We start from the raw sequence: 25611 nt of genomic DNA, 5'->3' as shown, positions 1-25611 counted from the left end.
CACCATAATGTATTGCTCAATAAGTTTAAATGTGAAGCGAAGAAGCTGTGCGAAAAAATGAACCTGTCAAAATTAGAGAGGGAAATTAGAAATAGTAAAGTGCGAACTCTCAAAGTCTTCTTCAGTGCCAAGACCTATAAGACGGCTGCCCTTTAAGAGTGATTGTGTCGGAGCGCAATACGTGGCAGAAGTGTTTAGCAGCTTTTCTGTTAGAAAGGCTGAAGCTTCTAACAATAGATGACCCTTACCTGGTGAAGGATTCTGCACAAGTAGTTAATTACTTGTCAAGGCAGCCATGCCAGAAGTAGAATTGCTTCAGTGCATCCAGGAAAGCATTGACAGTTACGGCTCCCTGTCATTTCAGAATGAAAAAGGTATTCCGGAAGACAAATTCTTGGTTATGCTCGAACTTTACTTGGCTTCCACCTATATAGAATGGGACAGTCATTTGTACCTGCAAAAGAGCGGCGTTTGCATAGGTTCATGTTTAGCTCCAATGTTGAGCGACTTATTTTCAGCTTATGCTGACAGAACCATGCCTAGCAGTCTCGAGGGTAGCAGCATAGTCAAAGTTTTTAGATTCGTTGATGACTTCCTAATTTTCTTAGATAAGACTTTCATTGACGTTGACTTGGTCATTAGTCAAACTTTGACAACCTTCAGGCAGATTCTATCTCCCATAGAAGTGACCCACGGACGTTCGGTAGATTCCTCCATCAGGGTATTAAATCTTAGATTGTTTTTAGCAAGTAACCACGTCTGTTGGCAGTATAAACCTCGGGCTAGTAAACCTTTGCTACCTTTTAGTTCCTCTCACTCTAAGCTAGTTAAACGCAGCATTGCTAGCATGTGCCCGCTGAATGTTTTTAAGAAGTCCTGTCCACATCGAGCAGCGGCGAGTTTTCTTAAGCAGATTGACCAACTGGAAGAGGCAGGCTACTCGCGCAACCTGTTCTAGTTTCCGTAGCGGAAACTATCCTGAAGAAGTTGCGAACTCCCCAACTGGACCAGAAGCCACCTCGTGAAAAAGAAAAGGTAGCCGCCATACCCTACATACTCCGCATGTCACCCAATTTGAAAAAGATTGCCAAGCGAGCTAACGTAAATGTCGTGTTTTCTGCCCCATGCAGGCTCTCTAAGCTCTACAGAATGACCAACCCTTTTTTCCGCAAGGCACCGGCCTGTGTCACAAAACACGATAACAAATACGTAGATTGTCAGGCAGGAGTTGTTTATGAGATTCCTTTAGATTGTGGTAGAAAGCATGTGGGCCAAACAGAGCAGTGCCTGAATGACAGGCTGAGGCAACATAACAGCGAATAACAAAGTCAACATTGGGAGAGAGGGCGACCTGGAAATTCATTGTAGAAATTGCAAATGTGAGCCAGACTTCTACGCTTGCGCTGTGGTTGCCAGAAGTCATGAAAAATGGATTTGAATAATAATTGAGGCAAAAAGGATCATTGAGGCAGGCGATAAGTGCGTAAGTGACACATCGATATCACTGTCACGCAATGAACTGCTTTACCTGAACACGAATGCTGACTGAGAAACTGTGATTGTGCTCCCTGTATAAGATAATGGTGTTTTTTCCTGATTAAACATTGTTGGAAGAGGCGCCCTGTGTGTGTGTTCTCTCTTCGTCCATCGTCGTCGTCACGCCTTCACTTCAGATCATGTATGTATAGATTAGGGTTGCTAGCATAGACCGATGACTACTGTGCCGATAACCGTAGCGATGCAGAGGTAGTGCCAAGTGCCAAAAGCGACTGCAAAGCCAGAAGTACGTCATTGCCACCATGTCTTTTAAGACGTAAGTTTGTCTATTATGTAGCAATAAAATAAACATGGTGGCCTTGACGTATTTCCGGCCTTTCGGCACTCCCAGCACATGCAAGCATGGCCTTTGATATCGGCGCACGCTAATCGGAGATGCCATCGTTGGCAGTGCGATTTGAACACCCCCTAGTGCCACCTGATCCTATATGCCTCACGTGCTTCTGAGCTCTGCGAACTGTCCGAATTAACTGAAGTACGATCAAATATGTCTGAATTAACGGGAGTTTCGTGCTATAGGGTCATGTACATGTTTGACGGAACCGAATTTCTAAATTAACAGGGGCTGAATTAACGAGGTTTTACTGTACTACTATTTGCCAAATGCTAACACAGCCAAAATGCAAAATAACGGTCTAAAAGGAGGTGAATGGGTGACCGTAAAAGGGCAAGAGAGAGTAAAACCTAAAGCAGTGCGAAGAAGACGAGGACAATCGAAAACACACACAACAGGTTGAGCACTGTGAGAGAGCTCCAACACACTGGGTGTAGGTTTCTTTGGAAATAATGACACTTTATATGATGAAGAAATTTGCCTTGAGGTGTAGCTTCATGTCAGTGCCATGTGTGCTGCCACGACTCCACACCTCAAGGCTATATTTGCATATTGTAACGTAGATTGAAGAGTCTTAAAAAATAGATGCTTCTCTTTAATGGCGGGCCATAAGAAGAGCGTGCAGCTTACACGCTTCATTGTCTTTCATGGCGCCGGCCTTTGCGCGCGCCATCCCGCGGTGCGGGAACCCCACATCATTGTGTCAATTGTCCCCCATGCGAAAAGCAACCGTCTCAGTCGCATAAAAAGTTCTTTCAGCGATGACAAGAAATTGAGCTCCTCGGGTGCATCTCAGCGTTCAAGTACGCGCATAGTATGGTTTCATGCGCACTACATGAACAACTTCAGCGCGAGGACGACGATGGGGCGAACTGGGGTCAGAACTGCAGGGGACGACTGCGTAGGTCACGTCACTGAGGCGGCGTGTAACCTTGTAGGGACCAAAATACCGGTATAGCAACTTTTCCGAGAGTCCATGACGACGGATGGGCGTCCAGAAAAACACGAAGGTGCCAGTATTGTAATGGACATCACGTCGACCCTGATTGTATCGAAGGGTGTCGGTATGCTGTTGGCTCCAGATACGATGCCAAGCAAGCTGGCGTGCTTCTTCAGCTCTTTGTACGAACTCTTCTACGTGTTCGCTGGTCGGGCTATTGTCAGCCAGAGGTAGCATGGAGTCAAGTGTGGACGTGACGTGGTGCCTGTATACAAGTTCGAACGGCGGAAACTGTGTAGTCTCCTGTACAGCAGTGTTATACGCGAAGGTCACATAGGGTAAAATCTCGTCCCACGTCTTGTGCTCTACATCGATATACATAGAGAGCATATCAGCCAGCGTTTTGTTCAGATGTTTCGTTAATCTATTGGTTTGAGGGTGATAGGCAGTGCTCTTGCAGTGAGAGCAATGCGTCAGCTGGTGAACTTCCTGCATAAGTTTGGCTTTAAATGCTGTACCGCAGTAGGTGATGACGACAGACGGCGCACCGTGTCGTAGGACGATGTGGCCTACAAAGAACTTGGCCACTCTCTATAATCTGCACTCTGACATCACCGTTAATGTTTTCAAATTTTGGTGCGACTTATACATGCAAAACCACATTAAGTGCGAGCACTTTGAATCACCGCGAATACAGAATTGTGTGTTTGGTGTCGTGCAGGATCGGTATATTGGTTTGCCGACTGTGGTCCAACCAGCCAAACCACTGGCCAAAACATGTATGCGCATTCAGTATGTGTCATCCCAAGTTGCTGCTGCTTATTTTCACCGCCGGCAGACTCTTCGGACATGGAGGGAACTGCACTTGGATCCTTGCTCCATGTCCGAATGCTTGCTTGTCAGTCTAGCCTATGTGTATTATATCTTATGCTCAATCAGCAATAAGGTCTACAAGTGCGAACATATTGACGACAAGCTTGCCACGATGGCTTTTCACTAGCCACTCTACCAGCCTCACTTATTAGGTTGGTACGCCTAACCAGTGCCATTTCCTCAGGATTCAACAGCCAAAGTTGCGCTTTCATGCCGGTTAGCATGTGACAGCAACTTTGTTGATGACAGCCGTGCTTGCGGCATCGTACCCGCGTCTCACGCCCAAAATGTGCGGCATCCAAAGTTTTGGTTATTATTATTCTAGTGCTAGGGACAGTGGGTGGTGCTGCAGGAATTTGGCAGGTACAAAAGATCGCATACTAAGAAATTATTTGGTGACTGTATTTACATTCTTGCAGCCAAAATATATTTTGAGGCTTCCTGCAAAAAAAAGAAAATTGCTTCACTATAACTGATACTGAGTTGTGTACCGCATTTTCGCTTTCGATATAGCAGTAGAACACTCCGTTGAAGTAATTCATAGACAAACACTATGTTTCATTATATCCAATAATTAATTATACCCATGTTTGTTATATCGACGTTCAACTATATAAACTTAGTTGCATACTATGGCACCATAGTATAACTGCTGTGGCTGCTAAGTACAACCGAAGTGGTTTATATTTTCGTTCAGAAATCAAACAGCCCTGAATTTTTTTAGCCTTATGTATAACAAAGCTTTCTTTTAAAGCACGCTGTAATTTGCTTGCCTTTCACACCTTCCAGATGCAGATTTGCAGAAAACGTCCTCAGTGTGTTGGCCTCAGGAGGACGCCTCTCAAACGTAAGCTTTAAGAAGAGTTGACTGTTGGGCTAGTTGGTCGTCCATATTTGAAGTAGTAGCTTAGCGCAAATAAAACCACGTACACAAGGAAGTTCTTGTCTGTCTTCCTTGTGTCCGTGGTTTTATTCGCGCTAAGCTACTACTTCAAGTAAGCTTTAAGGATTGAAAAAATCCTAGCATTATGTCTCACCATGTTTTATGCTAAACCATTTGATGCCAGTGGAATGCAAATGAATACATTGTTGCACCAAAAGGAAAATAAAGACTTGGCAGAGAGACTAAGTGGAGGGCAGTTTTGCATTACCAGGCTTTATCTGCATTATTATTTAAGTGTTCCTGCTGAGTCCTGCTCTGTGAGCTGCACTGCAAATCATGTAGAGCTTTGTGCTAAAATGATTTGCTTCTTCAGCTGTTCAGTTTCAGGTGTGGTCACTGAAATTTACAAGCAGTGCAAATGAAAGGAAAATTAAATTTGCTTAGGATGCAAGCATTTAAGCAAAATGTGAGGCACTTTTAAGCTAGCGTATGCGAGAAGACATTGCCACTTCTGTGCACTGAAGCGTCAATATTTACTTAAGTTTTTATTTTATTTTATTTTATTTTATTTTTTTAATATACTGCAGGCCTTTCACAACCCGTGCAGGGGTGGTACAGAAATTAATGAAAAAAACAATTAGAATCATGGTGCAAAGTCAATACACTGAATGCGGTTAATAAGAGAGTAGATGTTATTGCAACACACAATATTGTTAGTTAACTTATTCCACTGGGAAATGGCCGACGGAAAAAGGGGAATGTTTGTGAACATTAACATGACTTGGGGGAAGATGGTTCTTTTGGAATGATTTAGTTTGGTTGAGCATTTTGGAGGATCTTGCAGGTAATGAGTGGTCTTAAGTGGAAATTCTAAGTTATGCTTTCTCCAAAATTCAGCTTCCTTTAGCAAATAGTTGCTGGACTGTTTACAATGCAAATTTCTATGTTTGGCTATATTCAAATTCCAAATAGCAAGAAAGGAAAAATTCAACGTTCTTGAGCCAAGTCTAGGAAATAGAGATGTCCTGAAGTTAAAGCGCAAATCACAATGTTGTAACTGCAGTAGGTTTTTCAATATGTGGTCACAACACAGACCCATTTAGAAAAAACCATGTATCTTTACTTCTTCTTGGGCATTTAATTTTAAAGCTTGCGTACCCACTCGTATATAATATATATTGTACTGAAGGCACTGGCGACGGTGCTGGTGAAAGTAGAATAAGACAACAAGAAGTGTTTGCTTGCCCACTTCTCCATAGTTCTGACTGACTTGTTTGAGCCTACAGCTGCAAAGCTACGTCACGTGCTGCTATGCAAGCACCTCCATTGCATTTGGTGGAAGCGCTGGGTTTCTCTTCAGCATCCTGGAACTCCACAGCCGGAGGCTGCCACCAGCTCATGCAATGAATGATTCGGGACCATCCCACGCTGCTACTCCCGCACCCACGGGCATCGTGCCCCCTGGCATCATCCGGCAACGCGATCCTGCTATTATTTAGTGGAACAGATGACCATGACATGGAGGACTGGCTCGCCATTCACCGGCTTCGTGCTGAGCAGCACTTGTGTGGTTGAGCGCAACACAAGGACAAAAACTTTAGAAGTTACATTGAAGACGTGCTCTCGTTCTGCAAGTGCATCAACTGATCTGCGGACGAAGCTGACAAAATTAAGCACATCATGAAAGGCATCGATGACCATGCATTCTAGATGTTCGTTACCAAGAGTGCCCAGATGGTTGTTGAGGTAATTCAGCGCTGCCAGCAGTACAACAAGGTGCAAAAGTAGCTTGCCTCAATACCATGTTATGCAGCTCAGCAAGACACAGCAGGGCTATCTTCCTTGGATTTCAGCCACGATGCCACCAACATTTCCATTTTAATGCTGCAGATAAAACAGTTCATCTGCCATAAAGTCGCATGTCTCTCTCTGGTGACTAGCATACTCGAGAGGTTGACATTTTTGGCTCCTTCACTTCATCATCTAGGGGGGTGAATCAGAAAGTCATTGCCCCTATTTTTTTTAGCCAAATTATGGCTGTAAATGTGAAGTCAACATATCCATTCCCAACGGTGGACCTTTCTTGGACCGGCCTGGCCTTATCTGCCGAAAGCTTTGTGGAACGGTGCTGTTGTCAGTTGAGTAAGATGGTGGTTGTGCTTCACATTTCCACGGCGTATGAGCAAAAAAGTGTGATTCATTTTCTATGGAGCAAGGGACAAACGCCGATCAAAATGCAGAGGAAAGTGCTGAGGAAAATGCAGCCCACATATGGGGAAAAGTGTCTCGCTTTGAGAAGTGTGAGGAGTGTTCGCAAGAGGTCGTGAAGACTTGCATTACAATGAGTGTTTAGTGCTGCAATGGGACAAATATCTGAACCGGTATGAGGACTATGTGGGAAAATAGTGTAAGGTACGTAGAATAGTACGTATATTTGTAATACCTGTATGTACCGTATTTTGGCGAATAAGAAGGGGGCAACAACTTTCTGATTTACCCTCGTAATTCAAATGCAAGTTGCCAAGGTGCTGCCACTTGCCCCTTCTCAGCAGCCAGTTGCTGGACCACGGACTTACACTAACGCTGTCGCCCCGCCATATGCTCCTCCAGCTCCTGATGCCTACCATACCACCGCACCTTCCAGGTGCTGCTGCCACCTTCACGTCAGGTTCCCGTCCCTTACTCAGCCGCTGGAGCCCCTGTCGTCAACCTGTGGCATACACCTTATAACCGGCCAACATGCTATACAAGTGGCTTCCTGGGTCATGCAGCACAATTCTGCTGCCATCAGAGCTTCTGTTTTCCTGACAGTGGGGATGCGTCAAGCTACACGCCTGTTCAACTCCTACGTCATGATTCATCCACTCTTCCTCCGAACTCGTCCTCTAGCCGCTGCCACTTCTATTCAAGCCTGTCACTTTCCCCACATCGTTGATCCATTTCCCCAAAGGTTCGCCAACGCAGCTCAGCCCGAGGGGAAAACTAACAAAGGCGAGAACTGCATTTTGGTTGAACATTCCAGCACATTTTTGTCCTGTGAACAAAACTGAACTGTCTGTAGATGGCGTCACCTTACATACATTCGTTGACACCAGAGCTGCCATTTCTATTATTACTAAAAAGCTTTGCCATAACTTAAACAAAGTGATCACTCCACTTACCTATCTGTCTTTGTGTACAGCAACCTCGCATAGTATTCAGCCTTCTGCATGATGCACAGCTCAGGTTGTCATTGAAAGCATTATGTGTGTTGTCAAATTTGTCGTCTTATCTCATTCTTTGCACAATGTCATTCTTGGATGGAATTTCTTATCTGTCAATCAAACTCTTGTCAACTGCGCTCGTGCCAAACTTGCGCTATCGGTGCCATGCTTTGACCCTGACAACCACCATTCTCCTAAAGTTGTTGCTGCCTCTGACATTGACATAGTGCCTTCTTCAGCTGCTCTGGTCCATGTGTAGTATAACTATGTTGCAAACTCATCTGTTTTGTTTACACTGCTGGCCATCGTGTGCACCATCGGAGCTTTCTGCTTCTGCTTGCCATTGTCACTTTTCCAATGGTTCTGCTGCCCTTTATGTGTGGAGTCCCTCCACTTGCCCATGATTCCTACTCTGCAGCAAGTGCACGGGAAGCTCCGTATCTTTCGATTGCATTCTCCCGTCTACCATGCTTGGTGATGCAGCATCACTTCTGGTTTGTGCCGTCATTCCTCTCACCACAAGCGATGTAGATATCTTCACTAATGTAACTGACTTAAAGCTCACACCTGTTCAGCACATAGAAATTATCAAGCTCCTCCAGCGTTTTCGCACCTCATTCAACATTGACCGACTGTCTTTTGGCCGAGTGTCAGCAGGAGGTCACCGTAATGACACTGATCAATAAATCCGATTGCGCCAGCGTCCGTATCGTGTGTCGGCCACTGTACGCCGGATTATCAACCAACAGGTTGGCAACATGCTGGAGCATGGCATCATCCAGCCCTCTACCAGGCCCTGGGCATCTCTGATTGTCCTCGTTAAAAAAGGAAAAAAGAGATGTCTCCTTAAGGTTCTGCGTCAACTATCGCTACCTTGACCGAATAATGCATCAAGATCCTCTACCATGCATTGATGATGCCTTGGACAGCCTACAGGGTGTGGAATTACTTTCCTCACTGGATCTGTACTTTAGGTACTGGCAAGTGGCGATGACAGAGGGCGATCACCAAAAGAAACTTTGTGACACCTGGTGGGCAATAAGAATTCACTGCCATGCCCTTCAGCATCTTCAGCGTGCCTGCCACTTTCGAGCAAATGACAGACACCATTCTTTTAGGCCTGAAGTGAAACACGTGCTTTTGTTACCTAGCTGATGTTGCGATTTTTTTCTGCCGACTGTGTTGCACCTCAGCCGCCTCGAGCAAGATCTTGCCTGCCATATCAGGACTGCAACTGAATTTGCAGAAATGCTGTTCGGTGCTTGCAAACATACTATTCTTGGTCATGTGGTTTCAAAAGGTGGTATCCTCTTGGACCCTACGAAACTTAGTACCATATCCGCATTCCCCAAACCAGCTACCATGAAGGAGCTTTGCAGCTTCATCGGCCTATGCTCATATTTCCAATGCTTCGTCCACAATTTTGCCTCCATCATCTCCCCCTTGACCGAGCTTCTTACCGGCCATTCTAACCTATCGGCATGGTCCCCGGCGTGCGACCATGCATTCCAAGAACTCACCTTCTCACTTCCTGCAATGCCTTCTCATTTCGCCTCCAGTACTGCGACACTTCAATGCCTCTGCTCCAACTGAGATCCCCACAGACGCTAATGGTGTTGGGCTAGGTGCTGTTCTTGCTCAACGCAAGAATGGCTTTGAAGACTACGTCATAGCATATGCCAACCGCATCCTTACCAAAGCCAAGGTGAACTACTCTATTGCTGAAAAGAAATGCCTGGCCACTATTTGGGGGATCAGAAAATTTCACCCTTATGTGTATGGCTGTCCATTTGACATCATGACCGACCATCATGCCCTATTCTGGTTACTTTTACTAAAATATCCAACTGGTCGGCTCACTTGTTGGGCATTGTGCCTAGAAGAATACAGCATTCATATTGTTTATTGCTCATTCCTAAAGCATTCAGACAAAGACATTCTGTCCCGGTCGCCCCTGCCTTCTGATCCTGTCCTCTCGTGTATTTCCGCCTGCGGTTCCTTCACCCTCAACATTTTGACATGCCGTCAGAGCAGCAGAAGGACCCTTTGATTTCTTCTCTTCTAGACTTCTGTTTAGCCAGTCGCCAGCTCCGATGTCTTGAACACTCTGTCGCAAGCCATGCACTTCATCATTTGGAATAACCTGCTGCGCTGCCGCAATTACAACACCAGCAATCGTAAGTAGTTGCTTGTTATTCCGTGAGACCTCTGCTCTTACATGTCCGCCACTTTCCACAATGACCCACAATATGGCCACGCTGGTGTAATAAAGACATACTCTCACCTACAGCTTCTGTACTACTGGCGTGGTATGTATGTTTCGTTTCCGGTCATGCCTCATGCACCGACAACTCAAGATGCCACCTCAACATGCCGCCGGCGCCTTGCAACCTTTGCCATGCCCCACTCGAGCGTTCAGCCACGTCGGCATTATTCGATATGGTCTGCTTCCTAGCACTTCAAGCAGCAACTGCTGGGTTATTGTTGCCGTCAACCACCTCACGTGGTAAACTGACGCTTTATGTCTGTTATCTGCTATAGCAAAAGACATCAGTTTTATCCTTCAAAACCTGATCTTAATGCATTGAGTGCCTCGAGAATTACTTAGCGACCACAGTCACGTTTTTCTCTCTGACGTCATTGCAGTATTGCTAAAGAAGTGTCACATCATTCACCGCACTACCACGGCATATCATCCCCAAATGAATAGGATGACAGAGTGTTCTAATCATACCCTTAGTGACATGTTGGCCATGTTTGTTTCATCTGACCACTCGAATTGGGATCGGATTCTGCCAATACCGCCACAAAAGGCACTGCTGGGTTCTGACCAGTCTCCTTTACAGACATGAACCTTCATGCAATATGGACACAATTCTGCTTTACGGGCCGGATGCTTCACAGTCAACGACTGTTTCCCAAGCGGCTGCATGTGCCGAAGAATGTCGTCAGATCACTGGCTCATTCTTTCGTTCACATCCCAGGACCAGTGGCGCCAAAAGCATCACCACGATGCATCTACTATGGCTACATGCTTTGATCCCGACTCACTGGCCTGGTTGTGGGTCCCATATACTCCTCCGGGCCTTTCCACCAAGCTGCTCTCCAAGTACCACGGTCCCTATCGGGTACTGCAACAAACGTCAGCAGTTAACTACTTCATTGAGCCTATGGAAATGACTTCAGACCAGCGACATGGCCACGAAATCGTCCACGGCTCCCCGCTCAAGCAGTATCACGACCATCCTACCCCTAGGTTGCCAGGATGGCTCCTCTTTTGGTGGGGAGTGATTGTGCTGAAGGTACTGGCCACAGTGTTGGTGAAAGTATAAGAAGATGACAACCGCTTGCTCATCTGCTTTGCCATAGCTCCGACTGATTTGTTTAGACCTACCGCTGAAAAACTACATCAAGTGCTACTAGGCAAACACCCCCATTGCAATTTGTTGAGAATCTACAAGAACTAACCTTTTCAGATGCAAAAACTTTGTACGATAAGCACAGGAGCCACTGCGGCTGCTGGAAAAAGAACTGAGAACATAATTTTCATGTTGCTGGATTGGGATCACCATCCTAAGCGACATAATTGTTTGAAGTAGGCTGTGGAATGAAGTTCAGGTTGTGGAGCTGCTAGCGTTTACAAAACCACAAGCTTTTTCCTTGTCACTACCAGAACTATAAATACGTTGTAGCTGCATTAGTAATTGATACTTAGTTCTACTGTTGAAAAATGGTCACGATAACTGTTAAATAAGACACCTAGTCCAATATGGCGTATATTTCGAGGCGTATTTCTGAATTTGTAGGCTTTGCATACTCTAATGGCTTCGATTTTGCATTACAACGTGCATCCAGAATTGTTGCTTCCAAGCTTCATTAGTGAATTTTAGTTAATTACGTGTTTAATGAAGGGAATTGTTCATGTACCTAATGTCCACGTAGCGTAAAAGAAGCAGCACTTGCATAACTCACATATACCTCTGTATCTAAGTGACGACATTCTCATCCCTGATATGTGTAGATAATTAAACAGTTACTTTGTGAACCATTAGCATTGCCTACTTTAAAAAGATAAAATGATATTGAGACTTGAACATTCACTCCTGTTTCACATGTATGTAGTTGAAAACAACTTCGCCGTAGAAATTACTTAAGTCTGCAGGTTTTTCCACAAGCTAAAGACAGACAGCAGACTTCTGTGACATTGCAGAATAATAGCCCAATTTCCAGCGAACCTGTCTTGTGTTACGAACTTAAAACATACTAAGCCCACTTTAAAATGCTGCCCACATATAATGCTTTCAAGCGCTCAAATGACCTTGTTTCTTCTCATTACATTAGTCTTTAAGCTGTTTCATCATGTTACTGCATCAACTCGCCAATTTTTTCTTATTTATGCTTAAGGAAATTTTAGCCAAGGCTGTACTTCACCCATGCACATTTAACTTTGTGTGCACATCACCATAATGTTCCCCCCATCCAACCGAATTTGATTTCGGTTGCTTAGAGTTCTTGTAGGATGATAAGCCAAAATTCTACGCTGTAAAAGAACAACACATTTAGAACTTTGCCTACACATCACCCATAATGTTCCCCTATATGCACGAAATATAGACAAGGTGACTCATTTAGTTTGAGGCCACCAAAGGAGTCGCACATAACACATGATAATAGGGAGAAAATGACAGTTTGGCGAAGTATGGGAGGGGCCTTTGCCCTGCAGTGGGCATAACCAGGCTGATGATGATGACAGTTCAATAATTATTTGTGAAACTCCTAATTATTCCAGAAACGTTAATATTTTGCTACACATTGCACATAACATGTCCCCAATTTGCACCAAATGTGAATACGATGTTATGTGGAGCCTTCTCAGGCCATTGGGAAGCGAAGCAAATAACAGCCACATGACGCATTTGAGTGCTCGAAGAATTACATCGGCTGTAGTTACGAAGGCTGTAATTTATGAACACATATTTAACTATGCATCGCTCATGCACAGAAACTTCTACCAATCCATTTCTACTGATCATAATGCACCTGCACGAGAGTTTTTGGACTATGGAAGCATCACTGACGTGGCAGACAAGCTCGGTTTGTCAGATTTGTGGAGTTTTGCTTTCTTTGCCGAACCGCTTCAAGGCTGCCATGCGCCGCTATAAGGATATCCAGAATGTTCTAAAGGTCACAGTTCTTACCTGCAGGGTGTTAAAACCCTTTGGTTGGGATTGATTGCCAGTGGCCATGCAGCAAGTAAAGTTTCATCCGAAAAGATGGCTTGAAGTCGGCCTTGGCGTTGCGCAAGGGCTAGTTACTAGGATTAACATTTTATTTTATATCTCAAGAAATTTTTCCCAGAAAATTTATATTTGCTGCAGTATTGTGTAGGTCCTATGCATTAAAAATGTATATTTTGAAATGGTTTAAAGGTTTTTCTGTGCGAAGCAACAATGACATTTTTAAATAACCTTTTCTTTATTTCTACAAAATGCTTGTTCAAGTATTTTCTTTTCAACTTCTTTTAATAAACATGTTGTTTTGAAATAGTATTGTTGGAAAGAAACTTTTTTCAATTGACAGTTTGAAAAAACCTGTAAGGTGGCTTTCTTGCGAGGATATTTTCCAACCAAAAACTTTTGTTCACAGACTGCTTTTCTCACTCTGAGTGCTTTCTGCACATTCCAGCGAAGGCATACGAGCACCACAAAGGCTTTTCAAAAAATGTCTGCAGGAAGGTCCCACCGCATTGTAAGCTCTGCGTTGTACAAAGAGAAGGGGAGAAATGAAATAAAGGAAAAGCAGGGAGCAGTGTTGAATGATAGGAATAGTTAATTCTGTGACCAAGGTTGTTTTGCTGGAAAATATAATTGCTCGTGCATGCATAGTAACATTTTTGCGAAGTGTCAATTTGATGTTGTATAGTATAAAGCATGCTCAGTATAAAGCATGCTCTGTGATAGAAAAAAAAGTATTTACTAGACTACGATCTCCGGACCTCCTCAGGGGTGGCCTAAGCTCAGGCCATGAATTTGCCAATTTTTGAAATAAAGTTATTACCACCACTATTCAAAACCTGCTGCTTTTCCTGCGGGCAGGAAAGTGTTAACGGCTTTTTCGCAAAAGGTTTAATTAACTGACACTATTTTAACTTTGCCAACACATCATGCATTATCTCTCCAATGCTAGTCATTGCGTGCTTGAAAGAAGTATTCAAGCTATTAAACTAGGAAGGCTTAGTAAGGATCAATAGCAAATATCTCAGCAACCTTAGATTTGCAGATGACATTGTCCTTTTCAGCAGCACTGGGGATGAGTTACAACAAATTATTGAGGACCTTAACAGAGAGAGTATAAGAGTGGTGTTGGAAAATTAATATGCAGAAGACAGATAATGATCAATAGCTGGGCAAGAGAACAAGAGCTCAGGATCGCCAGTCAGCCTCTAGAGTCTGTGAAGGTGTACGTTTACCTAAGTCAATTACTCACAGGGAACCCTGATCATGAGAAGGAAATTTACAGAAGAATAAAATTGTGGTTGGAGCGCATTCGACAAACACTGTCAGATCCTGACTGGAAGCTTACCATTATCATTAAAAAGAAAGGTGTACAATCAAGGCATCCTACCAGTGCTGACATATGGGGCAGAAACTTGGAGACTAACAAAGAAGCTTGAAAACAAGTTAAGGACTGTGCAAAGAGTGATGGAACGAAGAAAGTTAGGCATAACGTTAAGAGACAAGAAGAGAGCGGCGTGGATCGGAGAGAAAACAGGGATAGCCAATATTCTAATTGGCATTAAGAGAAAGAAATGGAGCTGGGTAGATTATGTAATGCATAGGTGAGATAACTGGTAGAGCATTAGGGTTACAGAATGGGTGCCAAGAGAAGGGAAGTGCAGTCAAGGACAGCAGAAGACTAGGCAGGTGGTGAAATTCCAAAATTCGTAGGCGCCAGTTGGAATCTGTTGGCGCAGGACAGGGGTAATTGGAGATTGCAGGGGGAGGCCTTCATCATAGAGTGGACATAAAATATGATGATAGTGGTTGTGGTGGTGGTGGGGGTGGTGATGATGATGCGTGATATGCCTTTCATTGCCTCAGAATGTAAACATTGAATTGAATTCTGGGACTTTACGTGCCAAGACCCCAATTTGATCATGAGGCACGCCATAAAATCCGGATTAATTTTCACGACCAGGGGATCTTTAACATGCCCCCAATGCACGGGACACAGGGGTTATTGCATTTTGACCCCAGTTGAATGTAGCCGCTGCGTATGGGATTTGATATCACAGCTTCGTGCTTAGCAGTGTTACACCACGGCTGCTAGACCACTGCAGTGGGTAATGTCAATATTGTGGCATGTTGAGTTCTTTCAGGACATCTTGCAAACTTCCTATGTGGTTTGTAAAATATACTTGTGAAACTTTAGGTAGGCTTCACACATAACATAGCCTCCAGTCTCTGCAAATATATAATTGCTGCAACCTTGGGTACTTTCTAGGCAACAGAGACACATGGTGAGAGTTTTATTTACGTCTCTACCAAGCAAAAAGTGAATGTTTAGTAATTGTTTAGCCCAGGGCTTAAGGTCTCCCATCAGTGAGGGGGGGGAGGGGGGGAGGCCTCATAGGGCACCAAACAGTATAGCGCGCACACACTCTCATGTGCTCACATATATATATTGCTACGGAATAGTATTTTCAATGACGAAGAGCCGAACAGTGAGAAGATGACGACGACAATTGGAGGCTAGCGCGGGCTGTAGCCTCTTGGCCAAGTGCGGCGTATTACGTTGTAAATATACTTGTATATAGCTTTTCATCTGCGTCTTCTTACGTAACATATCTGGTGGAGGTGGACGTTCCCTGTACCTCGTCACGGAGCTTCGCAGTGGACGATACGTCGAGCCTTCCTTCATGGCTCTCGGCAATGACAACTCAACTCAGTTGCTTCCGACACATGCTGCCACTTCGACGACCTACATCACCCTCCCTGCTCCTCATGATCCTGGCGTATTCTCGGGCAAAGGTAGGGAAACGTCGAGGACTGGATCAGCTTGTACGAACACGTCAGCCGCAATAACTGGTGGGACCCTACTATCATGCTCACCAACGATCTTTTACCTCCCGGTCTTTTGATCCGGTCTTTTACCTCGGTGGCACACCTCGAGTTTGGTTTCAAACGTACGAAGATGAGCTCTTAGTTGGGATTCGCTTAACCAAAAGCTCAGAGACTTGCTTGGCAACCCCTATGGTCACCAACTTGCCGCGCAGAAGGCCCTTTCCGGCCGTGTGCAGACGTCAACAGAGCCCTATGTCACATACATTCAGGACGTCTTGGCTCTGTGCCGCAAAGTTGACGCACACATAACTGAGTAAGACAAGGTATCCCACATCCTCAAAGGCATTGCCGATGATGCCTTCAACTTGCTCGTATTCAACAACGTGGCGACGGTGGATGCAGTTATAAAAGAGCGCCGCCTGGAACTCGCTAAAAGCCGATGTATCGACCAGCAGTTTGCCTGTTTGCCCAACACCCCAGCGACATCTTCCTGTGCCGATGCTCCTCGTCCCAACAACACTGGCGATTGTACCAGGATCGTCTGGCATGAGATCGAGGCCGCCTATCCGGCTGCCTTCGACTCTAGCCCCACCAACGCACCTGCAGTCACCATTTCCCTGATCCAGGCAGTTGTCTGCCAGGAGTTCGCAAACATGGGTCTTCACACCATCTGCTCGGCCCATCACCCTGACACCCACCCGGCTTCTTCGATTCCGTCCCGTTTCAGATCTTATTACCCACCAGGCTTCCGCAACCCATCTGAATGGCGCACTGCTGACGACAAGCCCATTTGTTTTTACTGCTGTTGAATCGGGCACATTTCTTGGCACTGTCGCAGTCGCTGGAGTTCCCCGACCCGGTCTACTTATATACTCTCGACACCCAGGTGGCCCTTCTCCTCCCTATGCCGCACGCTCCGATAATGCCACCACCGATTCTCCTGCGCCAAACCGTCCCTATTCTCGTTCGCCTTCGGCCCAACGACGGCAATCTCGCTCTCCCCAGCCTCGTCGCTCCTATTCGCCAACTCCCTTCGGACGCCACTCCCAGCCGGAAAACTAGACGATGCAGCGCCTCGAGGTGACGCTGCATTGCTCCCTACACCGCCAAATCCTCTACTGACATTGCCCACTCATCTGAACCTTCTTGAAGTGCAAGTCGACGGTGTTTCTGTATCTGCTCTTATAGACACTGGGGCGCATTTGTCGATAATGAGAGCCGACTTTTGTAACTGCCTGAAGAAAATAATCACGCCCGCCACGACGCCTGTTCTCCGTGTCGTTGATGGTGGAACAGCCCCTGTAATTGGTATGTGTGCGCCCGTGTCTCCTTCGCCGATCGCTCCACAATCATGCTATTCACAGTCATCGCCCACTGTCCCGATGACATCATCCTCGGCTTGGACTTCCTCTCTGCATATTCTGCTCTCAACGATTGTTCCACCAGTACTCTCCACCTTGACCTACCTGTTCTGGATCCCGCTGAACCACACCCCAGTCGCCTCAGTTCCGTCGACTTCGTTCGCTTGCCACCTTCGGCACTGACTTACGTTGACTTAGTGTCATCCCCACCAGTGCCCGATGGTCACTACATCGCGGCTCCTATGCTAGACATTCTACTTACACAAGGGATCACAGTATACTGCATACCGTTTTATCTATTATGGCGAATTGCGTCTGTCTGCCAGTGGTCAGTTTTGGCTTGACGACACAAGTGCTGTCACGCTGGATGTCTCTGGCCCAGCTTTGCTCAATCGAGGATCATTCAATAGCATCTATTGCAGTAGACGACAATTCAGCCGATCATCCTCTACCATCGCAGTCGGCAACTTGTACCATCGCCGACTTACAGAAAATAATTGCGCCCGACATGCCGTCCAAGCATGCTCGTGCGCTCTACCGCGTTCTGTTTTCCTACCACGATATTTTTTACTTTGATGATCGTCCTTTGGCCCAAACTACAGCTGTTAAACATCGCATTAATACCGGCGATGCCCCTCGTATTCATCGCTGCCCGTATCGAGTGTCACCAGCTGAGCGTCAAGGTATTCACGCAGAAGTTCGCAAAATGATTGCCAAGAACATTATAGAACCGTCATGTAGTCCATGGGCATCACCTGTTGTACTGGTAAAAAAGAAGGATGGCTCATGGCGCTTTTGCGTGGATTACCGGCACCATAACAGGGTTACCAAAAAGGACGTATATCCCATACCTTGGATTGATGACGCCCTTGACTGCCTCCTTAGTGTTCGCTACTTCTCCTCTATTGACCTTCGCTCCGGCTACTGGCAGATTGCCGTGGACGATCTCGACAGCTAGAAGACTGCTTTTGTAACACCGGACGGTCTTTATCAATTCAAAGTGATGCTGTTCAGTCTATGTAAGGCTCCTGCCACTTTTGAACGCATGATGGACTCCCTTCTTCACGGTTTTAAATGGTCGACATGCCTGTGCTACTTGGACAACGTTATAGTATTCTCCCCAATGTTCGCTACGCACCTCGAGCGCCTCTCGGCAGTCCTGGACGTTTTTCGTCGAGTCGGTTTGCTACTGAATGCATCGAAGTGCCCATTCAACCGTCACCAGATTACTGTTCTTGGGCATCTCATTGACGCGAACGGAGTCCAACCGGACCCAGGCAAGATCCATGCTGTTACGCACTTCCCTGTTCCTCAGTGTGTCAAGGATGTGCGCAGCTTCATCGGCCTTTGTTCGTACTTCCGCCTTCTCGTGAAAAATTTCGCGGCCATAGCACGACCACTAACCGAGCTTTTGAAGAAAGATGCCCCTTTCCAGTGGGGCGATGACCAGGCCTCTGCAATCTCGCATCTAATCGACCTTCTCGCAATGCCTCCCGTTCTGGCCCATTTCGATCCTCCAAGAATATTCGTATACTGTCACCTACAAATCTGGCCGACTACACAATAACGCTGACTGCCTGTCTCGCTACCCAGTAGACGAGCCTGATGACGCCAACAGTAGTACCGCCAACGGCATTTTCTCTGTGTCTGCCTTTGCTAACATCTCCGATCAGCAGTACTGAGACCTATCGCTGCGAGCACTCGAGTGTCTGCGCTCTACACCTACCGACGCATCCGTTCGCCGATATGCCCTCCAGGGCGGCATTCTGTACCGAAGGAACTTCCTCCCTGACAGATCTGATCTTCTTCTTGTCGTGCCAAAACATCTACGACAGACTGTGCTCTTTGAGATGCATGACGCACCCACTGCAGGACATCTTGGGGTAACCCGCACGTACGACCGCGTCCGCCGCCACTTCTATTGGCCTGGTCTCGCTTGCTCCGTCCAACGCTATGTTGCTGCCTGTGATCCCTGCCAGCATTGGAAAACACCTCAGGTGCTGCCTGCCGGTCGTCTCCAGCTGATCACCGTCCCTGTGGAACCATTCTTTTGTGTTGGATTAGACCTCCTCGGTCCCTTTCCCACGTCATCCTCTGGGAACAAATGGGTAGCCGTCGTAACTGATTACGCCACCGCTACGCTATCATGCGGGCTCTCCCTGCAAGTTGCGCCACTGACGTCGTGGTCTTTCTCTTGCGTGACATTATCTTACTTCATGGCGCCCTGCGACAGCTCCTTGCTGACCGTGATTGTAACTTCCTCTCGAAAGTTATTGCCGACATTGTGGTTTGCTGCTCCACTCCACAAGCTGACTACCTCATACCATCCTCAAACCAATGGCCTGACAGAGCGGTTAGACCGTACTCTTACCAATATGCTGTCCAAGTACACTTCCAAGGGCCACCACAACTGGGACATTGCCCTTCCTTACGTCACATTTGCTTATAATTCTTCCCGGCACGACATCGCCGGATTTTCTCCATTTTATCTACTCTACGGTCGCGAACCGATCTTGCCCCTTGACACGGCACTTCGTCCTGCTGCGATCTCAACATGCGAGTAGCGTGCGACGCCATCGCCCTCGCCAAGCATGCACGCCAGCTTGCGCGTGCTTGACTGACGGACTCGCAAACCACTCAGCAGCGTCAGTACAACGCCCGCCACCGTGACGTACAGTTTTCGTCTGGTGCGCTCGTGCTCCTGCGGTCGCGCTCTCGTCACGTCGAACTTTCAGAAAAGCTCCTTTCGCGATACACAGGGCCCTACCGCGTGCTGCGCCAGGTGACGTCTGTGACGTACGAAATTGCTCTTGTGAGCTCAACCTCGTCATCTACTCTGGCATCTAGTGATTTCGTGCATGTCAGTAGGCTCAAGGCCTACTGCACTGCTTCTGAGTCCAGCCTTTAGTCACTCCGGGACGGCGCTTTTGCCGCCGGGGGTAGTGCTACGGAATAGTATTTCCAACGACGAAGAGGCGAGCAGTGAGAAGACGACGACGACGATTGGAGGCTAGCGCGGGCTGTTGCCTCTTGGCCGAGTGCGGCGTATTACGTTGTAAATATACTTGTATATAGCTTTTCATCTGCGTCTCCTTACGTAACAATATAATCAACCGATTAATTGTCATTAAATGTTTGTTTGACAAATTGTAGAATATTAATTGCCCCGCAAATGGCACTACTGGTAATAAAGTAACTTCCAGCACTTGTCGAGTGTGTGCCGCAGTACTACAGTTGACATGCCAAAGGGGGGCACTCACTTTAAGCACTGGTTTAGCCCTTAATGACCCAACTGACTTTTAACTTTCCCGCTATTATCAGCATTTGCAGAAATTAAGTGAAAATATTAATTAATAAAAAGCAGAGCACATGTGCGCTAACAATACTATAGCAAGCTCTTAGCCAATTGAAAGAATTAACAAGTGAGAAGTTAAGGACAACCTAAAAGAAACCTCAGATGTGGGTGACAGAAGTCTTGCAGTGACAAATTGAGGGGCAGGGGAGAGGGGGGTGGCACCACAGAGGGGGTACAATTCAGGGGGGACGGGGCAGGGGGGCTCTCGGCTCCCAAGCCCTTCTGCAGTCGGCACCTATGCCGTGAAAGTATATGATGATGGCACTTCGAAAAAGGCAAAAACGAACTCTCTGGTAGCTATGTTGTCAACCATTGTCATGGATACTGAGGTAGTATTGGCTCATGTCGTCCTGTGCCTTTGAACATGCACTGGTACATTGCAGTGTCTCGTAACACTCTAACACACATGGTCCAAGAGACAGTAATTCTTTGTTGTCACCACATCCACTCATCTTCCACTTGTGTAGCTTGCTCTGTGCATACTTTCGTGCCTTGTGTAGAGTTTGCTGTGGTGTGTAGTATCTGACATGGATGGTGCTTCGCCAGACTCTGCTAGACATAGGAACTCAATGCCTGGTAGCTTTCCAACCATTTCAGTTAGAGTTTGCAGTGTGCTCTCAGCTAAATAGTTTGTTATATTTGTTGGTAAGTAAGTTTTGTATTGTTGAAGTGTAGTGTATGTATGGCACATCAACTATAATTTGGTTTTTAAGTGACCTGTGGTTCTGATGTGGCAGGTGCTCCTCAGCCGAGGCAGTGGCCCTGAACCTGCTTAAACGCTTCTCAGAAAAGCAACTGCCCAAGGCCTCAGACCTGCAGTGGCTGGTGTCAGAGCAAGATGCGGCCCAGTCGGTATGTGCTCCTTTATTCAAACAGTTCAACACTGTACCGCATGTCTCAGTTAATGTTAGCCAAGCTATTTAAAGGAAATATGCTAAATAAACATGGTGCAAGATACGGTTCTAAGACCTATGGTGCTCCGTCGTCAAAGGTGTGACGACCAAATGCTATAGGTCTTGTAATCTTATATTGTACCGTGTATCTTAAATCTTGTTCTTTTTTTTTTTTTTTGATAGCTTGGCTAACGTTAGCTGGCACACCCAATATATTGATATAAGAAAGCTGAAGGAGAAGCTAAAATTATATTATTGTAGCTAAGCATGTGCAAATTACACATACGCAGCAGCCGCCACAGACAGCCCTCTGCTCATGCAGCGCTTTATTTTCATATATGGTATCGGTGACGTCTGGCGAATAACGACACGTGCTACTCTTGCGCCATCTCGTAGCCATCGTCACCGCAGAGCCTGTCTTATGCAGCACTACGGTCTTCATCTCACGCTTTCGTCATAGCCTCCTCCTCTGCTTTCCACCTCATGGTTCCACTGCACCCTCCTCCCCGGCTTCCCTCCTCGCACTCTTTGTTATCACCATCTTTCATCTGTGCTCCATGTTCACTCTTTCATCCTTCGCTGTGCTCATTCGCTTGGTTACAAGGGTTGACGCCGACGCTTGTCATTGGAAAAGGTACCTAACAACTGCACTCTGAAAGACTGCAGCCATTGAGATTCCGCATATCGCGTGATGGTGCCTTCCGCACAGTTTCTCGTAATTTTCGCATTTACAACACTGGACTTTTCAGCACTTCTGGCAAGTAGCCAGCGCATGTGCAGCCACTCTTGGCTGTTGCCACTGCTGTCAGATCGGCCAGGGCACCTGTATTTATAGTGTACTAGAAAACGGCTGAGTGGGCAAAGTGGCGTGGCGCACCCTAGCTGAGGCGTTAAACAATTAAAATTAGGCTGAGGGTGCTGTGAGCAAACTAGATATTGGGGGTGTGTGCAGTGCAGCAGCCTCAATGGGTGGGCACCTCTCTTCCAAGGCCAGTATAGCGTAAAACTATTCCAATCTGTTTTTGTGCCCACTTGGGCAAGGCCTGAGCCTTTTGACCTATCACGAAGTGCTAAGGGCAGATTTGGAATGAAAGCAGATAAAAGTAGTTTTACGTTATACTGGCCCAGGGTCGATTGCGGCTCTCTTGGTCTGTGGTCACATATCATCATCATCATCATCATCATCATCATCATCATCATCAGCCTGTTTTATCTCACCTGCAGGATGAAGGCCTCTCTCTGCAATCTCCAATTACTCCCGTCCTGCGCCAGCCAATTCCAACTAGCACCCACGAATTTCCTAATTTCATTGCTCCACCTTATCTCCTGCCATCCTCGACTGCATTTCCCTTCTCTTGCTACCCATTCCATAACCCTAATGGTCCAATAATTATCTAACTGGCGCATTACATTACCTGCCCAGCTCCATTTATTTCTCTTAATGTCAATTAAAAAATCGCTATACCCCTTTGCTTTCTGATCCAAACTTTTCTCTTTCTGTCCCTTAACGTTATGACTAGCAATCTTTGTTCCATCGCTCTTTACGTGGTCCTTAACTTGTTCTTAAGCTTCTTTGTCAGTCTCCAAGTCTCTGCCCCATATGTCAACACCAGTAAAATGCACTGATTGTACACCTTCCTTTTCAATGATGATGGTAAGCTTCCAGTCAGGAGCTGACAATGTCTGCCGTATGTGATCCAACCCATTTTTATTGTTCTGTGAATTTCCTTCTCATGAGCAGGGTTCCTTGTGATTAATTGACTAAGGTAAACATACTCCTTCACATACTCTAGAGGCTGACTGGTGATCCTGAACTTTTGTCCCCTGCCCTTGCTATTCATCATTATCTTTGTCTTCTGCATATTAATCTTCAGCCCCACTCTTACACTCTCTCTGTTGAGGTCCTCAATAATTTGTTGTAACTCGCCTGCAGTGTTGCTGAATAGAACAATGAAATTGGCACACCGAAGGTTGCCGAGATATTCGCCGTCGATCCTTATTCCTAAGCCTTCCCAGTTTAATAGCTTGAATACTTCCAAGCACACAGTGAATAGCATTGGAAAGATTGTGTCCCCCTGTCTGACCCTTTCTTTATAGATATCTTCCTGCTTTTCTTGTGTAGAATTAAGGTAGCTGTAGAGCCTCTGTAGATATTTTCCAAGTTATTTATGTAAGCAGTCTGTACTTTTTGATTATGTAATGCCTCTACGACTGCTGGTATCTCTACTGAATCAAATGCCTTTTCGTAATCTATGAGAGACATATAGAGAGGCTTATTGTACTCTGCCGATTTGTTGATAACCTGATTAATGACATGGATGTGATCCATTGTAGAGTATCCCTTCCTGAAACCAGTCTGTTCCCTTGGTTGACTAAAGTCCAGTGTTGCCCTTATTCTGTTGGAAATTATCTTGGTGAATATTTCATATAATACTGGGAGTAAGCTAATGGGCCTATAATTTTTCAATTCTTTAATGTCTCACTTTTTGTGGATTAGTATAATGTTTGCCGGCTTACGGCTTACGTAAATACCTTGGAAAATATCTACAGAGATTCCACAGCCACCTTAATTCTGCACAAGAAAAGTAGGTAGATACCTATAAAGAAAGGGGTCAGACAAGGAGACACAATCTCTCCAATGCTATTCACTGCTTACTTAGAAGAAGTATTCAGGCTATTAAACTAGGAAGGCTTAGGAGTAAGGATTGATGGCGAATACCTCAACAACCTTCAGCTTGCCGATGACATTGTTCTATTCAGCAACAATGCAGACGAGTCGCAACAAATGATTGACGACCTTAACAGGGAGAGCGTAAGAGTGGGGCTGAAGATTAATATCCAGAAGACAAAGATAATGATAAATAACCTGGCAAGGGAACAAGAGTTCAAGATGGCAAGTCAGCCTCTAGAGTCTGTGGAGGAGTACGTTTACCTAGGTCAACTAATCACAGGGAACCCAGACCATGAGGAGGAAATTCACAGAAGAATAAAAATGGTTTGGATCGCATATGGCAGACACTGTCAGCTCCTGACTGGGAGCTTACCATTATCATTGAAAAGGAAAGTATACAATCAGTGCATTTTACCGGTGCTGAGATATGGCATAGAGACTTGGAGGCTGACATAGAAGCTTGAGAACAAGTTAAGGACCGCGCAAAGAGCGATGGAATGAAGAATGCTAGGCATAGCTTTAAGAGACAGAAAGAGAGCGGTTTAGATCAGAGAGCAAACAGGTATAGACGATATTCTAATAGACATTAAGAGAAAAAAGAAATGGCGCTGGGCAGGTCATGTAATGCGCAGACTAGATAACTGTTGGACCATTAGGGTGACAGAACAGGTACCAAAAGAAGGGAAGCGCAGTAGAGGACGGCAGAAGACTAGATGGGGCGACGAAATTAAGAAATTTGCAGGTGCTAGTTGGGATCGGTTGGCACAGGACAGGGGTAACTGGAGATCGCAGGGAGAGGCCTTCGTCCTGCAGTGGACGTAAATATGATGATGATAATAATGATGATGATGATGATTGCACTCTTCAAGTTCTCTGGGGCGCTTGAAGTTGATAGACACTTCGTATAATGAGCCGCCACTTTTCCAAGCATTATGTCTCCTTCATCTTTGATTAAATCGACTGTTATTCCATCTTCTCCGGCCGCTTTTCCTCGTTTCATGTCTTGCAAGGCCCTTCTGACCTCATCGCTAGTTATTGGTGGAGTTTCTGTATCCTGTTCCTTGCTGTTTCTAATTGGGGTATCCTGACTCCTCTGCATACTCTACAGGTCAGTATAGAATTCTTCCGCTGCTTTTACTATATCTTCAAGATTGCTGATGATATTACCCTGCTTATGTTTCAGTGCATACATCTTGGTTTGTCCTATGCCAAGTTTTTTTCTCGCTGATATCAGGCTGCGTTCATTTTTTTATGGCTTCTTCAGTCTTTCTCATGTTATAGTTTCGAATATCACTTATTTTCACCTTCTTGATCAGTTTTGACAGTTCCGCGAATTCTAACTTATGTCGAGTTAGACACTTTCATTCTTTGTCGTTTCTTTATTGGGTCCTTTGTCACTTGGGCGAGCTTGCCTACTGGTTGCCTTGGTGCCTTGCCTCCCACTTCAATTGCTGCCTCTGAAGCCAGCCTATTTATGG

The 25611-nt window shown here is 45.8% G+C and overlaps 1 protein-coding gene across 4 annotated transcripts in view; it reads left to right on the top strand.

The window, feature by feature from the left end:
- Rubicon (run domain Beclin-1-interacting and cysteine-rich domain-containing protein rubicon) overlaps positions 1–25611 on the top strand; it is a 415700-nt gene that overhangs the window by 221552 nt on the left and 168537 nt on the right. For all 4 annotated transcript variants that reach the window (XM_075679515.1, XM_075679514.1, XM_075679513.1 and 1 more), the window contains 2 exons: positions 4494–4551; positions 21307–21421. In XM_075679515.1, coding sequence (XP_075535630.1) covers positions 4494–4551; positions 21307–21421 — 173 coding nt within the window. The remainder of the gene's footprint in view (positions 1–4493; positions 4552–21306; positions 21422–25611) is intronic.

This window comes from Dermacentor variabilis, chromosome 2 (assembly GCF_050947875.1).
Source record: "Dermacentor variabilis isolate Ectoservices chromosome 2, ASM5094787v1, whole genome shotgun sequence".
NCBI classification, from domain to species: Eukaryota; Metazoa; Arthropoda; class Arachnida; order Ixodida; family Ixodidae; genus Dermacentor; species Dermacentor variabilis.
The sequence above is the reverse complement of the archived record's forward strand: the minus strand, read 5'-3'. Positions and strand labels throughout refer to the sequence as shown.